General features: G+C 40.0%; 1 protein-coding gene across 2 annotated transcripts in view; it reads right to left on the bottom strand.

Moving 5' to 3' along the window:
• The window catches only part of Jmy (junction mediating and regulatory protein, p53 cofactor), an 89,939-nt gene that overhangs the window by 5,428 nt on the left and 61,561 nt on the right, over positions 1-22,950 (bottom strand). Inside the window, exons 5-10 of one of the 2 annotated variants that reach the window (XM_004645749.2) lie at positions 14,681-14,846; positions 14,047-14,234; positions 8,039-8,125; positions 3,766-3,861; positions 1,731-2,316; positions 209-519 (exon numbers count right to left, since the gene is read on the bottom strand). In XM_004645749.2, coding sequence (XP_004645806.1) covers positions 212-519; positions 1,731-2,316; positions 3,766-3,861; positions 8,039-8,125; positions 14,047-14,234; positions 14,681-14,846 — 1,431 coding nt within the window. In that variant the 3' untranslated portion in view covers positions 209-211. The remainder of the gene's footprint in view (positions 1-208; positions 520-1,730; positions 2,317-3,765; positions 3,862-8,038; positions 8,126-14,046; positions 14,235-14,680; positions 14,847-22,950) is intronic. The other variant, XM_023706049.1, reaches the window with a different exon arrangement.

Here is a 22,950-nt window from a genome sequence, read left to right as displayed (position 1 = left end):
TTTATATGTAGTCCTTAAACAGTGATTTTTGTGTTATTTTAGTTTCAGTAAACTACAGAATTAAGATCTGAAATTTACAAATCTATAATCCAAGCTATATTTAGGCTATTTAATACCCAACAGGCCTCAGACTAAAGGAGAAATACTGGATCCCACCAACCAATACAAGCATTACTACTGAACGCTGCCAAAGACAGCAGCCATTTACTTGTTAGTTCTCCCAGTCTGTGCAGGGTAAGGTCTCCTCCTCATCCTCCGACTCAGGGGATGCTTCTTTAATTCTTCTCAGAGCTTCATGGATGCTCCGTGTTAGGGGGTCTGTGTCGGGCAGCAGTGTGAAAGACTCTCTCAAAACTTCCTTCGGTACCTTCTTCAATTTGACCCCTTTCCTTATTTGTGCCAAGATATTATTACTATCATCTTCGTCAGGAAAAGGAGGCAGAGTTCGTTGTTCAACCTTTTTCAGGTGAAAACTACCACGCTTCAAGGATGCTAGCACCTCGTCCATGGGTGAGCTCACTTTGGAAAATGAAACAATAACCACAGTTAGGATCACGCTTCACATCAAAGTCATCACTCACATTCTGGAGTACAATAACCCAGATGTGGAAACACCAGCTACAAATCAAATCAGAAACTGTGGGCAGAGGCTGTCAGGGCAGAAGGTACCCTGTTTTGTCTTCATTTTAAAATTCCTGGCAAATGACAGTGTAGGCACTGCTGCTCTGCTGTCATTTTTCCAGAGGACAGCAGCGAGCAGGCTAAGCTGGAGGCGGTCTCAGCATGGCTTGGAAGACTTCCCTGTTCAGTGACTGGATTGAACTTTAACCGGGAAAACCTGAACATTCACTCACTATGCTGACTGTGCTTTGAAATTTTATTCTGAATATTGTAAGAAATATTTTATAGGGCCGGGGAGATGGCTCAGTAGAATAAGCACTTCCCTGGCAAGCACAAGGGCTTGAGTTCAATCCCCAATTCCGCCCCCACCCAAAAAAATATTTCTGAAAGTAACTTTACTGAAGAGTATTTGATATGCAATAAATTGTACATATTCTCTCCATTCTTTACCTTTTTATACAAATACTATAATAAAGTACTTAATACTAAATTGTGACTAAATATTACATGATCTCGCTAATGTCTCTCTACATCCCCACAGGTCCCCCACCTTACCCCACTGTGGTTGTAGGGATGGACCCCGGGCTTCACACTGAGCTGCACCCCTAAACCTTTTACGTTTTCTATTTTGAGACAGTCTCCCTACATTGCCCTGGCTGACATTAAACTTGCCATCCTCTTGTCTTGGACTCCCAAAGAATTAGGATTATAAGTATGTGCTGCCCTGCCTGGCACTTTCTGAATATTTCCCCCCTCCTCACTAGTTCTGGGGACTGAACATACTTCACACATGCCAGGCAGTGCTCCACTGCTGAGCTACACTCCTATCCCATAAGTATTTTATTTTCTAGTTTTAAAATCAGATTTTTCTCTACAAAACAAAAGGAACCATCATCAAATAGGTCAAAAGTCATTATGTCAGAAAACATAAACATGATGACTTGTGATAGCTCACATCTTTGTGTCTGTACATATTTGTTGCTACAGGCTGTTAAGAATTCTCCTCTGCTGTGACCTTGAGACCTCTGTGCTATCAATTAATGTCTTGAGCTCTGTGCAGCAGGTGACTATGTCTAGCAGGCACTCACGCAAATGTCTGTGTAGCTTACCTCTCCTCCTCTGCAGGCTTTCTGCAGTCTTCCTTAGCTTTCTCCGGGCACTGAGCAACTGGCTGCTGTCAAACAGGTGTGCTGAAGGGGCACTGGCTGACTTTGGGATCCGCTTCTCGGTCCTTTCCTTCCTGGGCAGCCCTGTCTCCAGTGTCTCTGCAGTGACAGCACTGTCCTTTGCAACAGGCAGAGGTGGAGCGGGTGGGGGTGGGGGCGGGGGAGGAACTGGTGGTAGTAGTGGATGTGCGGTGACAGAACGTGGTCTGAGGTCACTACTATCCAAAAGTGGAAGAGATGCAGTGGGAGGTGGTTCAGAGGTGGCCCCACTGAGAGGTAATGACATGGCTTCAAGTTGTACTAGTGAAGAGTCTTCAAGCTGGGCAAAACTTTGGAGTTCCTGGGGTGCTGCTGGCTGTAGGGGCCCAGGCTGGTCACAGCCTCCCTCCGGCTGGGTGGGTTCCCCCTGCAATGGCCCTGACACAGAGTCACACTGGTCCTCTCGGGGCCCGGGACTCACTGCACTCCTCCTCTTAGCATAAACTGGTCGTAACCTGGTTGACTTGAGGATGACTTGCCCAGGATACTTCTAAAATAGCAAAAGTGATTACAAAGGATGAGTTACACTAAAACCATGACATCTGAACAAATGCCTGCTGATCCTCTTTTAACTCAAAGGTTATTTTGGATTTTACTTGACTTTCCAGGAAAGTAACAACAGTAGAATATTGATGCCTAATACTGCTCCAGAAATTACCACAATTCCTTTTTTATTAGATATAAGGTCTCGTTCCTGCTTACCTACTTACGAAGCCAACTGTCCAAAATTAGATAATCTTAACAATAATTTAAGCTACTAATTTAAATGGAAAAATAGGCTAGGGAGATTGCTCAGTGGTCTAAGCACCTGCTTGGCAAGCGCAAGGACCCAGGTTTGATTCCTGGTACAGACACTGTGCCAGCCCCAGAACCCTAGGCATACTGAGCAAGTCACCAAAACTGGGCATGGTGGTGTATGCCTGTAATCCCAGCAGTGGGGAGGCTGAGACAGAAGAATCGCTACAAGTTCAAGCTGCATAGTGTGACCCTGTACCAAATAAATGAATGATTAAAAGTTTTTGTTTTGGGCCAGGGAGATGGCTCAGTGGAATAAGCGCTTCCCTGGCAAGTACAAGGGCCTGAGTTCAATCCCCAGTTTCATAAAAAAAAAAAAAAAAAAAAAAAAAGTTTTTGTTTTAAAGGAAAAATAAATTGGATGTAAAACATGCAACATAACAAAACATCTGCTACTGGTATTTTCAAATGCTCACAGGTATTTCATAAAAGATTCCTTGTCATGTTAGGAGGCCCTCTGAAGATGATGGGATGTGGTAGGAGGCTGGCCAGGGTGTGTAGGAGACACTTCCTCAACAGCCTCTGTGCTCCTGCCTGTTACTCCTCTTCCCATGGTGATGCTTGGTCTTGCTCCAAGCTCACATGGCCCTGTGAAGAGGGTAACTCATGGCCCAAGGACTGAAGTGTGACTTAACACTAGGGAGGCCGGAGGATCACTGTGAGTTTAAGGCCAGCCTGAGCTACCAGTGAGACCCTGTGTCCAATCCACAATAAAATAACACAACAAATGAAATAAAAAGTAAAATAAATATGCAGGAAAAAAAGACACAAAAAGTATTAACTGTAATGATAATATATTCCAAATAGAAATCCTGCAATAGAAATGCATGTGAAGGGCCCAGGGAGATGGCTCAGTAGAATAAACACTTATCTGGCAAGCATAAGGGCCTGAGTTCCACCACCAAAAAAGCATGTCAAGCTCTGTGTGAAAGCAATTAAAGTTAGACATGGTGGCACATGTTCAAAATATCACCACGCATGAGGATGAGGCAGGATTGTGAGGTCTATGGTTAGTGTGGGCTATACAGCAAATTCAAGGCCAGTTTGGAGGAACACCAAGACCATATTTCAAAAAAAACAAAAACAAAAAGAACAAAAAAACAGAAAGGGTAATGAGAGAAACAAGTGGGTGACATGCTATTACCTGCTTGAACATCCGGAGTCTGTCCAGGGTCCTCTGCCTCTCTTGACTCACCCAGGCACTTTTTTTTTCCTCTTCATCATGTAATCTTTCTCTTTTCTGGTAAAGAATAACAGTTTCATTATGCTGTGCTGGGGGTGGGGAGTGGAGGACTCTTACAATGTAGCACAGATGAGTCCTGAAATGTTTTAATGAGCACTCTGTATTTTGCTTTTGCATTTGTTTTCCAAGATAAGGTCAGGTCTCGATATGTATCCCAGGCTGATTCCAAACCCAGGATCCTCCTGCCTCAGCCTCTTCAATGCTGGGATTACACATGTGTACTATGACACCTGAAATGCAATGCTTTAACACAAATCATTGTTTTATAATTCATGTTGATATGATGAACTAAATTACCTTGATTTAGTCCTAAACAGTTTTAGAATAAAATGCTTCTAAGATGCCATATTCTACTAACTCAAATACAGATGACTTTAAAAATAAAATTAAGACAGATGTGGTGGGCCATGCCTGTAATACCAGCGTATTGGGAGGATGAAGCAGGAGAATTACAAGTTCCAGCTAATTCTGGGCAACACAGTGAATACTGAAACCCTACCTAAAAATAAAAAGAAAATGATTTAAAAAAAACACAGGAGATATAGTAGCTCAGTGCAAAGACCCTCGGAGTTCCATCCTCAGTACTGGAAAAACCTAAAAAAAAGTCTTTAAAAGTTAGCAACCAACTGCTTAATGACTTAGATATTATACATATTTCCAACAACAGGTAGAGAAAACATGCTTCTCTAGGCATGGTGCTGTGCACTTGTAATCCATGCATTCAGCAGGCTGAGGCAAGAGGATAGCCATGAGTTTGAGGCCATCCTGAACTGCATAGAGACTCTGTCTCAAAAACAAACAACAACAAACTAAAAAATAAGAAAGGAGGACTATGTAACAATCCAAACAGCCTGTGAAAGGGCAGGCTTCCAAAATTCACAAGGTAAACAAAACAAGGCTTGTGAATGGCCAGGGGAGGGAGATACCAGATGAGCCCTCTGTTTAGGGACAGTGTAGGCCCCATGCCAAGGTGAGAAATAGTAGGGAAGAGTGGGACAGGATACAGAGATGGCTACATACTTCATACTTGACAGGGGGGTGGCAGCTTCTACATGATAGTGGCAATAGAAATAAAACACCCCTTCTTTTTTTCTCCCAGTACCAGGGATTGAACTCAGGACCTCGTGCTTTCCAGGCAGGCACTTATTCTACTGAGCTATCTCCCCAGCCCATTTTTAAAAAAAATATTAGTATATATGTTCATGGGGGCCAAACGGTAGCTGTAAAGAGGCTTTTCTACACTAGGCCCTTGTGATGAGACATCAAGAAAAGTCCATTTATTATTCACAGCTATTTAAGATATTTAGATTGTGTTTCAACTGTGAGCATGCATCTCCCAACACAAAATATCAGAGATGAAGTAACCACAGAATCACTACACTGCTCATCTCTCAGCTGTATACTGAAAGTCAAGTTACATGTTAATCTGGAAGAATGGTTTGACTCTCTAGGGATGAAACGATGAGGTTGTGTGAGGAAACAAACTGTACAGAGTAGAGCATTAAATGCCCAAGAGCACAGCTGTAACTGGCAGGCTGCACTCAACACCAGCTTCCCCCTTTACCTAGGTGACTCTGATCAAAGCACTTACTGATTCCAGAATATAAGTTAACTGGTCTCTGAGTGTTGGAGGGATATAGCTGCTGGAGGTAACCTAAGAGACTCTGGTTTCTGTTAACATTTTTTAGGGGTTGGGGGAGCTACGCAGGTATGCTCACCTTAGGAAATTTAAGTTATATACTATTCTCTACAGCAACCTTCAGTAAAACATTTTTTATTTTTCTGTTTTCTCAGACAAGAATTTACAGGGCTGGTGAGATGGCTCAGTGGTCTAATGCACCTACTTAGAACAAGCTTAGCAAAGCACAGGGACCACGTTTCAATCCCCAGCACCACATGCCAGCCAGCCCTGCCCCCTGGTGGGCTGAGCTGGCCACACACACACACACACAAATAAATAATTTTAAAAAAGAATTTACTATGAATTGTACTGAATTTGCAGTGATCATTCTGCCTCTGACTCCTGAGTGCTTACATAATAAGTGTGTCACCACACATGGCTTAAAACTTCTTTTTCCCCATCTTTTTGAGACAAAGTTTTTTCTATGTAGTTCAGGCTGACCTTGAACTCACTTTGTAGTCCAGATTGGCCCTGAACTCACAGCAATCCTGACTCAGCCTCTCCAGCGCTGGTCTTATAGGCATGTCAACCATGCCCAGCTAACATTTTCTTACCAACATATGATAATCATTATTTTATTTTAAAATAGGGTATCACCATGTAGTGCAGGCTGGCTTTAAACTTCACTTATATTGCCCAGGCTGGCCTCAAACTGCTGGGAACAATGTATTATTTCTAAAAAAGGGCAGACACTGATTGGGCATGACATGGATCAGAAACACTGAGGAAGTAGGTAATATTAGAACAAGACACTGTACTGGGCCGGCCTGGTGGTAAACAACTATAATCTCTGTACTTGGGAGGCTAAGGCTGGAGGACTGCTGCAAGTTCAGTTTGAGGACACCCTGGGCTATAAAGTAAGTTCAAATTGTATAATATCTATCTGTACAATACATATTGTGAAATAGAAGAAACTTTTCAAAAGAAAAAAGAAACTGGGATGTGGGAAAGGATGAAAAAAAGGAAAAAGCAACACACAGAAGAGATAGTTTAGTTACACTGATTTTTCTTAATTATACAATTACATTCCAATATCTTATACTCTGAGTAATTTAAAAATAACAATATATAATTTATTAATCATTGCCTAGTTGTCTCTTGTTTTGATTTTCTCTTTAAAATAAAATTAAAAGAAAAAGGCTAGGGGCTGGGGAGATGGCTCAGTGGAATAAGCGCTTCCCTGGCAAGCACAAGGTCCTGAGTTCAATCCCCGGTTCCGCAAAAAAAAAAAAAAAAAAAGAAAAGAAAAGAAAAAGGCTCCATCTATGATGTCTAGACACAAACTCTAAAACTTAGACTCTGCTAAAAGCAAAACTTTCTTGGAAGGAAGCTACAGACTGGGAGAAAACATTCGCAAAAGATGTGTGCTAAAGAATTATTGCCCAAAACATACAGAGTTCCTAAAACACAGTACGAAAACAAAACCTCAATAAACAAACAAATGAACAACTTGCAAAAAAGATATGCAGATGGCAAATGAGTATATGAAAGGATGCTCAAACTCCTAAGACAGAAAGAAAACAAAACCTCAAACAAGCAAATGAACAATTTACAAAAGATATGCAAATGACAATATGAAAAGATGTTCAACATCATATAGCAAGAGGTATTATTACACACCTCTTAAAACAGCAAAAATTAAGAACCCTGAAAAAAGCACAAGCTAGACAGGTGTGAAGAACCCCAACTCCTGTCTGTATGTTGCAGGTGAGAACGCAAACTGAAACAGTCACTTTGGAGGGAGGTTTGGCAGCTTCTCACAAAATTAAATATACTCTTAACATACAATCCAGCAATCAGGGGCTGGTGAGATGGCTCAGTGGTCTAAAGCACCTACTTAGAACAAGCTAAGCTAAGCAAAAGCACAGCGACCGCGGTTCAATCCCCAGCACCACATGCCAGCCAGCCCCACCCCCTGGTGGGCTGAGCTGGACACACACACACACACACAGTAAATAAATAAATTTAAAAAAAATTAAAAAAAAAAAAAAAAAAAAAAAAAAAAAAAAAAAAAAAAAAAACAATCCAGCAATCAATGCCTTTGGTATTTAACCAAATGGCTTGAAACATGTGTGTACCAAAAAATGTTACATGGATGTTTATAGAAGCTTTATTTATAATTGCTAAGGCTTAGAAGAGACCAAGATGTCCCTTAACAGGTGAATGGATACACTGTTTACTTAAGAGGATATTATTCAACACTAAATATGAGGCACTGAGGCACAAAGAGACAAAGGATTAAATTCTTACTACTAAGTGAAATAAGCCAGTATGAATAGGCTACTATGCCTGCCATGTAGGACAGAAAACCCCAGACTATGAAGACAGTAAAACCATGATAGCAAGGGGCCTAGGGGCAGAGATGGATGAATAGGTGGAACAAAGGGATGTTCAGGGTAGCAAAACACTATTACAGTGTTACTGTAATAGATTTACTCAGCTGTAGAATTGTAAAAATTAAGTTTTTTTCCCATATCTGGTAGTCAAACTTACCAGTTGTACTGTGTGATGGGTTCTGTATTCATCTGCACTCTGAACACGCTGCTGGGATTTTTCATTGTGTTTTGCAATACAAATTTCCTATAAATAAATAAAGTATGTTTTAATGCAAGTGAAAGTTAAAAAATGACCCCCAAAGTTTATTTGGCATGTAAGTGTGTGGGTAACTTTAATATATACTTTACACAGCACAGAATCAATTAAAATCCACTTGTTTCTTACCTGTACTGCTGCAGAAGTATAAATCAAATATTGAGGGTCTTATAAATAAGACTCTTCTATTAAATTATTAATTTCTCTTGACCTCCTACTGCTTCTTTCAGAGGAGACATGTGGCCATGTGGAGGGGAAATCTTTAGATAATCTCAAAAGTCTCTGCTTCAGCTATGAAGTTTGGCCAAAAGATTCTGGTCTCACTATATTTTTTAAACAAGTGGCAAAAAAGAATATACAGCTGTCAGCACAGTCTGTATTCTTCAGTCTTCACTGACGAATTAAAGATCATGAATTTGTCTGGACTAATTTAAATATTTATACAGTTTGAATATTCTGGTCATACTTCTCAGAGCTAAGATACTGCTAAAGACTAAAAAGTCAGAACTATGCAAGGTCCTGAGTTCAACAGCCGGTACCACAAAAAAAAAAAAAAAAAAAAAGTCAGAATTACTTTTAAACCTTTAACATTATTCCAAATTTATGTGCATTCTAATCACCATATAAAAAGAGATCTTTGTTATAAGTTGCAGGGGTGTCACATGAAGTGAGTAAGAAGGATAAGGACACACTGATGTTTTCAGAAGGCTGCCTTTCCGCTGGATGGCAAAGAGCAGCAGCACATAAGTGCTTTTTATAAAATAATATATACCTATAATCAGATTATAGTATGCCTGTAATAGCAAACAATCTTAATTTGCCTATGTCCTTCGTTATGTAACTATCCTTAAGGGAAGTCTTCTACACAAGGTTAAGAATACAAGGAATGATCATAATATGAGTAAATGTTCAATTTTTATTCATAGTATGTATGTATGTATTGGTACCAGGGATCAAACTTAGAACTTTATGCTTGCCAGGCAGACATTTATGCCACTGAGCAATTTCCCCAGCCTAAATTTTAAAAAATTATTACAGTAAAAAGAAACTGACACAAATTTCCCTCAAAATCTTCCCCCTCTTATCATAGTGATATATGTGTACCTATGTTTAAAGCAGCACAATTTGTGATAGCCAGATCTTGGAAACAACCAAGATTCCTGTCACATGAGGAATGGCTGAAAAAGATGTGGTATTTTTATGCAATGGAGTATTACTCAGTTATAAAGAATGATAAACTTGAAGCATTTATATTTAAGTGGATGCCACTTGAAGATATACTCATAAGTAAAATAAACCAGACCCAATTGTGTAAATATCGTATAGTCTCCCTAGTATAACAACTCAAAAGAAGAAATACAAATAGAAAGGTATAACACAATTAAAAGGAAAGCGAGAACTTGAGGACTGGACAATGAGGAGAGGGCAAGGAGAAAAGCTGGGAAACAGGACAGGGACAAAGCCATACATTTATACACACAAGGTGGGCAAGGCAGTGATCCTGAGAAACATCAGCAGGTTATTGAAACTAGCAGTTAATTGGTAGGATTCTCACCCTGGTTAACTATGCATGCTGATACCTGTGAACCAAGCAACTGCACTGAAGATAGCAATGTGTAATAGAAGGGTCACGCTTGGAATGCCTGTCATTCTGGTCTTCTAAATACCTACTTCTTGTCATGACATATCAATTATTACCATACTCTCTCACAAGTAAAAGTTACGTCTTTTTTTTCTTTTTGAATGGGTAATAAATGAAAAAAAGACACAAGAAAAAGAAAAAAAACATGTCACAGGACTGTCCTGCTACAATTCTGTATATGGTTAGATTTTTAAATTTCTGTGTAAAAATATGTGTTTATTCATATTCTTTAAATATTTTTCATTTTTTAAATTTTTATATCCATATTCTGTAGGGACTTAATGTTTAACTTAACAATACTTGATGGAAAATACCTGTTCCATGTTATGCCTAAGATGTTTGATATTCTGACAGATAGTGAAGTTAAACCCAAATGCCTATGTTGTAGGGTAATAACAATAAGCTTCTCTTCTGGAGGGTTAACAACCTAAATTTGCAGAACAAAAATTAGAGAAATAAAAGGGCTGCAAGGACAGCCAACATTTTGACCCTAGCCTTTCAAGGTCAGTGAAGACTCAGGACATAGGAGAACCTGTACTGTAACATCATGTAACTCAGTTGTGTCCCAAATTTTCTGATCAAGGAGATTATGGGGCCACAGAGCAACATTATCGATGATGTAGAGTGTGCCTAAGGAGAGTCACATGGAGAGAAAACATTCTCTCCGGCTTTCACAGAGAGCAAATTGGTCAAGCAATGGCCGTGACTCATCCACATCGCTGACACTGACAAAGGATCTACAAAGTGCGGACAGGATTACAGGATAAATCCTGAGGAGACTTGACTGACTTCATCAGATACAAAAGTTACATTTCTTGTTATACAGGTCTTACTTTATCTTGGTCTTAACCATCCAGCAGAAAAGTATAAAAACAAGGTATGTAAAGTAAAGCCATATTAATATGCTGAACTGTGAAAGACTCAAGTCAACAACTTCTTTTTTGTTTTGTTGTTTTTTGCCAGAACCAGGGATTAAACTCAGGCCCTTGCACTTGCCAGGGAAGCACTTATTCCACTGAGCCATCTCCCCGGCCCCTCAAGTCAACAACTTCTGTGGATAACCCACTACTATTGTGGACTGCTGGACTGTGTTGGGTTGTTTTGCTGAATTCACGCACCTATAGTATTTAGATGCCAATGGAATACCCATCTCTGACAGGGCTAAATAAAAAGGGAGTATGAAAGACGGATTATTTTGTATCTGTACATACAGAACAGTTAGGATAGACATACAGCTACTTTCACTTAATTCAATGAGAAGAAAGATTTGTACTAGTACTGTTTGGATAGGACATCCTGTCTGCATCTTGTATTATGGGATAACCACTAAGAAGATAACAATGTATAATGTATTTATTATTATTATTATTATTATTATTATTATTATTATTATTATTGGCAGTACTGGGGATTGAACTCATGACCTTTAACTTGCCAGGCAAGCACTTTTTCTACTGAGCTATCTCCCCAGCCCAATGTATTAATTATTGAAACTGTCCTATAATTTTTTTTTTTTTTTTTAAGTGAGACAGTGCCTTCTTCAGTCCCTGAGGTGCTCAAGCTGAGCTTGCATGTGTGACCCTCCTGCCTCAGCCTCAGAGCACTGGGTCTCAGGCATGTACAGGAATCCCAGCTCAGTGAAGGTTCTGTTGAGCAGCTCAGCCTGTGTCTGGCCTGCATCTCAGATTTTCCTCTCGCCTCACGGGAGGTGAATCCAGGTGAGGAAAGAAACCTCGGGGTGGGGCTTCTGTGCCCTCTGCCCTAGCCTGAGACCAGCTAAGTCCCTGTAGGCTATAGGAAGCCATCACTGTTGTCAGCTGGATGGCCAGATGCAGGAGGCAGGCTTCCCCACCCTCACTGCCCTTATGAAGCACCTAGTCGACCACCAGGCAGATTTCCATCAGCACAGACCCCAGCTGGTCATTTTCTACATCTTGTATTTTTATTGCCAAACTTGTATGTCATCATGAAAGGCCAACTTCGATCATTTTATGGGCTTTATTCTTATTTTCTTATTTTTAAAAATTTACTTAACGTTTTGGGTTTTTGAGAAAGAGTCTAGCTGTGCAGTTCAGGCTGGGCTTGAACTCACTATATAGTCCAGGTTGGCCTGGAACTTTCAGCAATCCTCCTGTCTCAACCTCTTTAAGATTTGTTTGTTTTTTTTATTTTTGAGACAGGGTCTTGCTATATATATAGCTCAAGCTGGTCTCCAACTCATGACAATTCTCCTGTTTCAGCTTTCAGAGTGCTAGGATTACAGGTGTCTACCACTACACCCAGCCTGAGCATATAATTTTTGTTTTTAAAAATTAAACTTGGGCTGGGGAGCTAGCTCAGTGGCATGAGTGCCTGCCTGGAAAGTGCAAGGTCCTCAGTTCGATCCCTGGTATAAAAAAAAAAATTAGTAATCTTATTGGTACAATTTAGATATCCATAATGATCACATTCATCATAGGGAATTTATACCTATACATGATGAATCTTGACTCTTTTCTTTTTTCTTTTTTTTTTGCAGTACCAGGGATCGAACTCAGGACCTTGCACTTACCAGGCAGATGCTTATACTGCTGAGCTATATCCCCTGCCCTTGACTCCTCTTTTCTTCCCCATTCTCCTTCCCTCCCTTATTTCTGATAGCTTTCTTTTTAGAATTTTAGTATTTCAGGTTTTCCTTCTTCTCAGTCTTCTATCACTCCTCACTCCCTCTGTATTCCTAGTACCTTGATTGGTAGGCTTGGGGGTAGGATGCATGTGTAAAAGGACAACTCAGTAGGTGTCAGTTCTTTCATCTCAGATTTACATTCATGAGGCAGAAAGAATATTGTTCAGATTATCATTGATAATGCATTATATATCCCAAAGGGGGAGAGCACAGGGACCAGGTCAGTCTGATTCAGACTCTTTATCTGTCTCTCTTGCTCATCTTGTCCCAGTGTGCAGCCAGCTCCCTCTGCTGCCACCCGTCCAGGACGACTGTGATTAAATGACACAGAACACTCACACACCATCTTTTCTCCTTTGGCTTCCTCCATTGAACATCTGACACTGTTGACTACCCTGCCCCATGAAATTCTCTCTCTTCACTTCTGTGACTTCATAATCTCCCTTTTTTATGCTTAATTTCTGTTTGAATTGTACCTTTTCTTCCACACATATTCTCAGATGCTCCCCTAGCTTCATTCCCAAAGGGTTCTTGACTTCAAGAATGTGTCAGGCCTTGCTTAATCTTTCATAAGCTATACCTATATGATGTCTTACTCCCCAGCTAAGAGTATTTGCTGACCTTTGCATTCCGAATTAAAAAAATATTAAGTGTAATGAAGTTCTTTTTTTCCACCTAAAACAATGTTTTGTCCTGTGCTCCACCACCTTATCCTTACTCTTTTCTACCAGCTCACAATCTTTTATCACTGTTATGAATCACCTACTGAGTGCCTGTGGTACACAATGGCCCATGAGGTTCACAACTATCTCCATCTGGCTACCCCAAGACCTCTCGGATGCAAGTCTTGGCTCATCACCTCCAAGCTCTACATGTTTTCCATTTTGAGAAGTGGCATCATCATCCACACAAACGCATTATCAGAAGCCTAGGAGCTACTAGAGAACAGCTTCTTCTCTCTCCAACACAAATCACTAAATCATGCTACTCAGCAAAGAGAACATTTTCATGGTACAGGAGCAATCTCATTTCGGCAGATGCACTTACTCCAAATATTAAGAATAAGCAAGGCTGGGGAGGTGGCTCAGTAGGATAAGTGCTTGCCTGCAAAGCACAAGGGCCCGAGTTCAATCCCCAGTTCTGCCAAAAAAAAAAAAAAGCATTTAAAAAAAAAAAAGAGTAAGCAAGAATTTGAGATATAATTCAAATTAAAAAATAAGTAACAAATGATCTAGTAAATTTCTGCAGATGATAATCAAAAGCAAGGCTCATAGACCATACCATTAGCCATCTTGAATAGAAAGGAGCAAGGAAATACACTACATGGGATCCTGTAGTCAGGCCTTCCGCAAAGCCTGCCTCAGGGATTCTAGAGGTGACAGCACATCATTGCTGGTGGTTTGAATACACAGAAGAGGCCAACCATCAGAAAAATAAGCCATGTTTATGTAATGAACCATGCATGCATCAAGGTGGGGCAACAATCACTTTCAAGAATATCCAAGTGTTAAAAAAGAAAGAAAGAATATGCAAGTGTTAGTGATAAACACAATTAAGACACGGTCAAGGATTAGATAATGGATAAGAGCAGGCCTTGGATACCTTTTTGTTTCTGAGGTACGCTTTCTTAGCCGAGACTCGGCCCCGCCTGGCCTCCAGCTGGCGTGCCTTCTGCTGCAGTTTCAACAGCTCCTCCCTCTGTACATGTATGGATGCTGTCATCCCCTCCTTCTCCAGCATAGCCTCCATGGTCTCATAAGTGTCATAATACACCACTTCATCTCTCTTTTCTGTTACAAGACAGCAACAAAGAGTCCTGGTTAAGCATGGGCCGTGGAATCAGACAGAACCAGGCACTGACTGGCTTGGTGCCTCAGCCACAGCCAGCATCTCTGAGCTCTTCTGTAAAATGGTGGTAACAAGCGAATACATCTCACAGGATGCATGTGTACAGCAAATTTAAGGCCTCCCTTTCCTCCCATTCTACTATTGTAAAATTCAAAATTGTCGCAAATTCAAATGCTGGCCCCTAAAATTTAAGTGTAAGTGTAATGCTGAGTCTTATTAAACCACCTACTTGATTTCAGGGACTCCTTTATAGCATTTTTTAAAAAAGCATTTCTTCCAGGCTTAGACGTTTGCTTTTTAAGTCTTAAAAGAAACACAGCTGGAGTCTATGCATTTTTGCCATGTCTTCAATCTTGTGGGCACCCACGGGGTTATGTACATACCATACCTGATATAAGCCTTTTGATGCTTTCCAGCTGCGCTGTTAACAGTAACTCCTCACACTTCAAGATTTCAAATTGGACTTCATACAACTGAAGCTGCAGATCATAATAATCAGCTTCTAATTGATCTAGTCGAGCTATGGCTTCTGTGCCACCTTGCAAACTCTGCATCTGTATTGAAAATAAGAAAATTCCATTTAGTAGAGACAAGAAAAAAATGAAGAAGTGATCCAAAACACCAATCAGATGGGATAAATCTATGAAGCAATGGTTCTAAGTGAGAGACTTGTCAGCAGGAGATGCAGATTTCCGAGCCAAGTAAAACTATAGTCCCAGCTACTCAGGAGATTCAAGCAGGATGATCACTTGAGCCCAGGAGTTTGAAGCAGCCTGGACAACACAGCAGTATCAAGATTCTCATCTTAGAAAAAGAAATCCAAACTTTTTTAAAAAATATAAAGCCAGTAAGTCATATGACTCTCAAATAACACAAATATAATAAATTATACAATCTTAAATATTTGTACCATAACTCACTCATACTTAAGGTAATAATATATTTTTACTATAGTGACATAAATGTCAATAATGTCCCTTCTTGATCTAAAAAATGGATGTTAAGTAGTAACATTGTTCTTTTCATATAAGATACACAGGAAAGACAGGCATATTTAGTCACTGATAGCAGAATAGTCAAAGCTGAGTAATCTACACACCTGGGACTTTCAACCCATGGTCTCAGTCTGCCTTCTGGAAGGTGCTAACTAGAGAAGTTAAGAGTATGTGGTGTACACATGAAGTGCACAGATGCTTTATATGGAAAAAACCCTTCCAAATCTCTTATTAATGACCGCTATTATCTTTAATTAAACGCAGTCAAGGTCCTATGTCAACCCTAACACGGAGTTCAGAAATTTCTGGGCTTGCTCATGAAGCAGTATATGGTCTTTTATAAAGCTTTTGGCCCTGAAGTTAAGAGAAGTTTTGTTGCCAGGCACCTGCAAGAAACCACTAAGGAAAATTTATGTTTTCTAGATTGGTTCCTAACCCTACAATTTCCATGGATTCCTATTTGGACTCATACAGACAGCAGTTGCTAGCAGCAGCTGAAAGAAAGGCTCTTGACTGAGAAATGTAAAATAAACTAAAATGTAAAATAAACTTTCTTCAGAAAGGCAGCTAACAGGTCATTCTTAGAAGCCCCAGGGAGCCTGTGCACTGGCAGCAGCATACCCTTGTCTTTCAGAGCAATGGTGAGGAGATCCTGACCTCAAATGGCTCCACTATGAGTGACTATCAAAGGCAGACAGGAAGGAAAAAAAGGGAAACTGGAGAATGTTTATACGCCATAAAGCACTGCCTGAGGCCCCCAATACTGGTATGGGAGGTACCTGACTAGTAAGGGTCCTTTTTTTCCTCCTCAATTTTCTTTTAAGATGAACTCTTTGTAAAGTTGCCCAGGATAGCAAACTTGCCCTCCCTCTGCATCAGGTTCCTGGACTGTTGGAATTACAGGCATGTTCCATCATAAAGCTTTACAATCTATATATCTGTGCAAAGTTAACTAATGACTAGATTTTTTTCATTTTTCCCCCTTTCCCGTTTATTTATTTAGACAAGGTTTTGCTATGTAGCCCAAGTGGGCTTTGAGCTTGCAATCCCTCCAAGCTTAGCCTACGTACCGAGTGCTGGAATTACAGGTGTGCATCACTAAGCTTGGCTGAGTATTTTTTCTTAAAATATAATTTAAAATCAATCTGCCAGGAATTCTTTGAAAAGCAGTTATGTAGTTAGGCTCTGGTCTAAATGTGAAAGTGTGGTTACTTGAAAACAACAAGAAGAATTAAATATCATTAAATCTGTTATTATGTTCTATAAATAAATAATGCATGATCTAAGTTGTAAGTCAGTGAATGATTCTGCTTCACTAGGAAATATTTTGTAAGTGACAAGCAATAAATAACAAGTCCACTACGGATTCAGTTACTGATTAGTGAGGGGAGTGCTAGCAATATAAATGTTCTGCTGTTTGTCCCAATAAAAGTAGAACAGAGAAGTTATTTCTGCTTCAGATGTCCAGTGTTACTTATCCCTTTTCATGCTCTGTTCAACTCAGGACCATAGCCCCAAGAGATATTTTCCCCTGTACCCACCCACAGTCTAGCAGTGTAGCACACAAACAGCTGAAATACCCAAGAGTAGAAGGCTTTGTTCTCTACATTACATAGAACCTTAGTGTAAAGCACTGTAAACATTTTCATCTAAGAGCAGTTTTCTATGAACATCTCAAGTCCAGGCTGTGGGTTCCATTTTCCCTGCACAGGTTCTTTGTGTCTGGCAGTCATCACTTACTTGACATAATTCCAATGCTGTGGTAAGTCTTTCCCTAACGTCTCATCCTCTGGCTTATGCACAGGCCTGAAAAGCCTCTTGTGAACAACTGTTTACATGATCAGCTGCCTCCACTGCAGATTCTGAACGACCAATGTATCTTATAAACATTTAAGTAGCATGTTGTTCCAGTACATAGCCAAATCAAACATCAGGCTGATGGGAAGTAGGTACAGTACTTCTCTTGTAAGCAGTGACCTCAGCCCCAATTTTCTGGTTAGGATTGCAAGCAAAAGTACAGAATAGATTTTCCAAAGGATAGACTCCAAGGACAAAACCAACTGGGTAGTGCTGAGGCACTGAAAAAGCTGAAAGGTTGTAGGTCAGAGTACATATATTTTTATGAGATACGTGAAGAGGAAATGGACATCTTGAGTCAGAGAAATCCAGGTGGGCAAAATGTCACTATGAGCGCTATCCTAACTTAACATGGAGGCCAAATCGTCGTATGTGGCATGAGAAGGCACAGAATGGATGCTTCGCTCCGAATCTACCCAGAACACCAGCAATATCCAAGCTGTTTCTCCTATCCTCAGTCATCAGGCACAGAGCTAAAGGTTCCCTACCCAAGAAGAAAGCCCAGGAAGTAATTTAAGCTTTCACCATGACTACCTTTAAAATGTTATGCAGGCCAGCTAACACCTTTCTAAACAAACATAGTTTACTTATTAAGACCCCAAAGCAACAATTCCTTCCCAAAAAAGGCCATAGGTAAGTAGTCTGTCATGCTTCTAACTACATTAAGTTAGGAAGCACCATTCTAAAAACTATAGGAAAAGAAACAAAGTGTTTTCATGGTCATTCTGGCCAAGCAGTGAAGAAGTAATTCATGGTCTTCATTCACACAGGTACCGCATGTACCACTGGCTCCATAGTTGTTCTCACCATGTATGTGGTAATAAAGATTGGTTGTAGTTTTCACATGAAGTGCCTTAACTATATCCTGAAAACACAGAGAGAAAGCAATTTATACAAAGGAATGATGCCACTGTTCTACCATTCACTCTACTGTGCTTGCTAGAAATCCCTGACCTGAGGAGCTGTGAAAAAGGATAGTCACCCAGAGATGAGACATGATTCACTCAACAAACAGTAAGCACCTCTGGCTGTTTGAGCTACAGAGAAAGTGGCAGTCAACAATAAATAAAATGAGGGCTCAAAAGGTAGTCATCAAAATCCTGCAAAGCAGAGGGTTCATGTTTTTTATTAAGGCAGAAAGAGTATGGGACTCGGTACCAGACAAACCCCTAAAAATTTAGGTTCTGCCAGTAACAGCTGCATAAATAGGGATGATAGGGGCCGGGGAGATGGCTCCGTAGAATAAGCGCTTCCCTGGAAAGCGTAAGGGCCTGAGTTCAATCCCTGGTTCTGCAAAAATAAATAAATAAATAAATAAATAAATAAATAAATAGGGGTGATGCAAATCTGACAAAATTATCTTTAATTCCACATTTCACCAATTTTAGAAAACTGAAACACACACACACACACACACACACTCAGGGGAGTTTCAAGCCTAAAACTATGATCCCTTTGGAGAAAAACATTCTGAACTGATGACAGCTATTTATAGCCCTGATTGCATTTAATATGATAATACTTGTCTGAAAGTAATATCTAACATTACCTTTCTAAAGTTTTGAAAAAATCAGAATTTTGAAACACACATTGCGTCTCGGATTTTAGATAGTGGCTCTGTAGCACAAAGGGCTATGCTTGAGAATTAAATGACACATCGAAAGAGTGCAATTTTAGAACATGGCCTATAGATCTTGCTCTTTTTTGGTAGTTGCTGCCAAAATATAATTTAGAAAGGAAAAAAAAAAAAAAAAGAATTTCAGTAATACAGATTAGTCTTCAGAGTGGAAACCTAGCTTTGCATACTTAAAGAGCATCTGAAATTTCTCAGGTGCAGGCTTGGAACAATTGCTTGTAGATAAAGAAATCTGAAACAAAAGGCCAGTCTATCCTGCTTGGACAAGGACCTCAACGTCCCCATCTCTGCTCAGGCTGTATCAACCACATAAGTAAAGTAAAGTAATAAGCTCCTTCAAGAACTTCTGGGGCTGGAGAGATGGCTCAGTGGTCTAAAGCACCTACTTGGAACAAGCTTATCAAAGCATCAGGGACTGCGGTTCAATCCCCCAGCACCACATGCCAGCCAGCCCCGCCCCCTGGTGGGCTGAGCTGGCCACACACACACACCACTCTCTCTCTCTCTCTCTCTCTCTCTCTCTCTCTCTCTCTCTCTCTCTCTCAAATAAAAAAAAAAAAAAAAAAAGAACTTCTGGCAAGTTCCATCTGAAATACCAGATCATCCGTCAACAGCAGCCACATGCTGAGCACAGAAACTATACCTTCCTCTCCTTTGTATTCTCTTCTATGACATTTAAAAAACACATAAAAATTAGAGTAATATTAGCTGATATTTAGTTATTTCTTACATATCAACTCACACAAGCATAAGGCCCAGAGAAGGTATATATTATTTATATTCTTCAGAAAGGTTAAGTAGCTCACTCAAGGTTATATAAATACACTTGCAGAGCTGAGATATATGTGGTTGCTCTGTTCAATATGGCAGCCACTAGTTACATGTGCATTTAAATTTAAAATGCTGTCCATCTGTTATACAAGCCTCCCATCAAGAACTCATCAACCACATGCTAAAAACCACCTGCTAGAGAATGTATTACTGGTTATTTTACTGCGGGATGTCCTGATGGACAGCACCGTCTAGATCCTAAGTCCCAAACTATAATAAATGCTTAATTCTTTTGAGATAAGGAGTGTAGGTTGCAGGAATGGGGGTTGGAATGTGACCCTCCTACATTATTGTTAGGAATGTAATCTAGTGCACTCATTAGGGAAATCAGTATGCATATTTCTCAAAAAATAAATACTCAGCTGTATGGGTCCTAAGTATATTCTAAAGCAGTCAAAGACATCATACCATAGTGATTGTAACAGCACAATTCACAATAGCTAAGCTCTGGAACCAGCCAAGTTTCCCATCAATAGATGGGTGAATAAAGAAAATGTGGTAGTAATACATATAATGTATTATCCTGCAACAAAGAATGAAATCATGTCATTCACAAAAAAGTAGATCGATCTCAAGACCATCATGCTAAGCAAAATAATCCAGGTGCAAAAATTAAAATATTGCTGCACCAGCCTCGTGTCTGGGGCATGCTAGGCGGGCAACCAGGCCAGGTGTAGTGGCGCATACCTGTAATCCCAGTGCTGGGGAGGCTGAAAACAGAAGTATCACTATGAATGCAAGATACATAGTAAGACCCTGTACCAAATACATAAATGAAAAAAATTAAAATATCACATGATCTCTCTTACATGAGAAACCTAAAATATAAATAAGTCACTAAAAGGAGAAACGTACTCTTGGAAATCAGGAAAAAAAAATGGGGTAGAGAGAAAGAAAGTAACGGGTGTGTGTGTGCGTGTGTGTGTAATCAATATAGGCTGCATATACGCAGCCCAAAATCAACATCACTATTATATATTCTTAACATGCACTAATTAAAAAAGTGCCTAAGGAAACAAAACATGTTTTTGTTTCCTCCCTGCCTCTGCCTCCTGAGTGTTTGGATTACAGGCATGTGCCACCATGATTGGCCATATTGACTTTTTTTCTTTTTGGAAATGGGGTCTTGCTATGTATGTAGTTCAGGTTGGCCTTGAATTCACTATGTAGCCCAGGCTGACCTCAAACTCCCAACAATTCTCCTGGCTCAGCCTCCTGAGTACTAGTATTACAGGTATGCAACACCACATCCAACTCATATTGACATTTTTAAAGGACAAAAATCACCCCATAATTTAAATCACCAGGTAGTACCACTTTGTTAAAAAAGAAAAGGTTTGAGCTGGCAAAGCATTTGTTTGGGATGAGTTTAATAATTCACATTTGCTCTGTTTCTCATGAGTAATGTGCGTACCTTAAAGTAATGCTAATGCTCAGTACATCATCACACAAAAACACACATAAAACAATACCTGTATTATATATACAGCAAGCATAAACCTAGCAAGAAACACTATCTAGCAGCTTTAAAAATCTTTTGAAGAGTTAAAAACAATCTGGAACTTTGCAAAACACATTACAGTAAGGACCAGGACCCAGAGGAAATGTCCACAGGTCATCACCTCTAATACTCAAGGCCCACTGCAGTACCTGTTTCTTCTACCACCCTAGGCCTATGCTGTCTTACAGTGAGTAACCTTCCCACTTCAGTGAGTGATAAGAACTTCACCATATCCAGGTGTGGTGGTGCATACCTGTAATCCCAGCACTTGGAGGCTGAGGCAGAAGGATCATCGTGAGTTTGAGGCCAGCCTGGTCTACAAAGTGAGTTCAAGGCCAGCCTTAACTGCATAGTGAGACCCTGTCTCAAAAAGACCAAAAATAAATAAAGAAACAAACAAACAAACAAACCATTTCATCAAGTGGGCAGCTTTGTAAGGCACTATATGCTACCAGAGCAACTCTCAGTCAGCCAGGTCACAAAAGCAAAGTTCACAAAAACAATGATGAAGACAAACCCAGTATTCTCCTTCATAGGCAATTAAAGGTTGGGAACTTTTATGAATAAAAGTTCTGGAATTTAGAACACTTCCCCCCATGGCTGGTAACATGAAGCAACAAGCTCTTAGAAGAGGAAATTCTTGGAGAAATGCCCTTAGGGGAACACAAGACGGGGCTGAGTTCTTTCAGAGATTCTCAAAGTGCATAAAGTTTCCAGGACAAGTTTCAAGTGGATCTTTTAATAGCAGCAAGTAAGAAAATATCAAGGTAAAATTAAATCAAAATTTAAAATCTATTAAAAAGATTTCTCTCAAGGGCCAGGGAGATGGCTCACTGGAATAAGCACTTCCCTAGCAAGTGCAAGGGCCTGAGTTCAATCCTGGTTCTGCAAAAAAAAAAAAAGTATGATCAGCTGACCAACACAATTAGCTGTCTTTTGGGCTGAGGAAAAAGATTTCTCTCTAGATCACAGGTATACTTTATAGGTTAACTCATATGCTAGTTTTCAAACAAATAAAAATGTCATTGAAGATTATCTTGGTTAACTCCTAAGCCAGAAGGTTTCCTTAAACAAAGTATTTTATATAACTCTGTATTAATAATTGTGAATATGGCAGTTCTTCTGGGTAATAAAGTGTGCTTTTACAAATACATATTTAATATTTTGATGCTAATGTGACATATTTGCAAATCATATTAGATAACAAACATATCTAGAATATATCAAGAACTCTCACAAATATAAACTAACGCAGCTGAGAAAATGAGCTAAGAATCTGAAAAGAAACACTTCTCTAAAGCAAGACACAGAAATGGTCAGTAAGCATATGAACAGCAACAGAGAAAGCAAATCAAAACACAATGACAGGCTGGGGAGATAGCTCAGCAGTCTTAAGCACCTGCCTTGCAAGTGCAAAGACCCAGGTTCAATCCCAAGTATCACATGCTGTGCCGGGCCCTGGAAATCCCAGACCCATCACACCACCACTGGAACTGGGTGTAGTGGCACATGCCTATAATCCCAGTGCTGGGGAGGCTGAGAAATGAGGATCACGAGTCCAAGCCGTGTAGTGAGACCCTGTATCAAATAAATAAATTTTTAAATTAAAAAAAAAAAAACCCACAATGACATCATTTCACAGCTAACAGGACAAATATGACCAAAGATAATATGGGTGGGCACAGTGGTATATGTCTGTAGTTCTGGGATTTAGGCAGCTGAAAAAGGAAGATCCCGAATTCAAATATAACCTGGGGGGGCTGGGGAGATGGCTCAGTGGAATAAGCGCTTCCCTGGCAAGCGCAAGGACCTGAGTTCAATCCCCGGTTCCACCAAAA

The sequence above is a fragment of the Octodon degus genome, unplaced genomic scaffold (genome assembly GCF_000260255.1).
Source record: "Octodon degus isolate 3935 unplaced genomic scaffold, OctDeg1.0 scaffold00238, whole genome shotgun sequence".
NCBI classification, from domain to species: domain Eukaryota; kingdom Metazoa; phylum Chordata; class Mammalia; order Rodentia; family Octodontidae; genus Octodon; species Octodon degus.
Note: the sequence above shows the minus strand (reverse complement) of the source record. Positions and strands in the feature narration are given on the sequence as shown.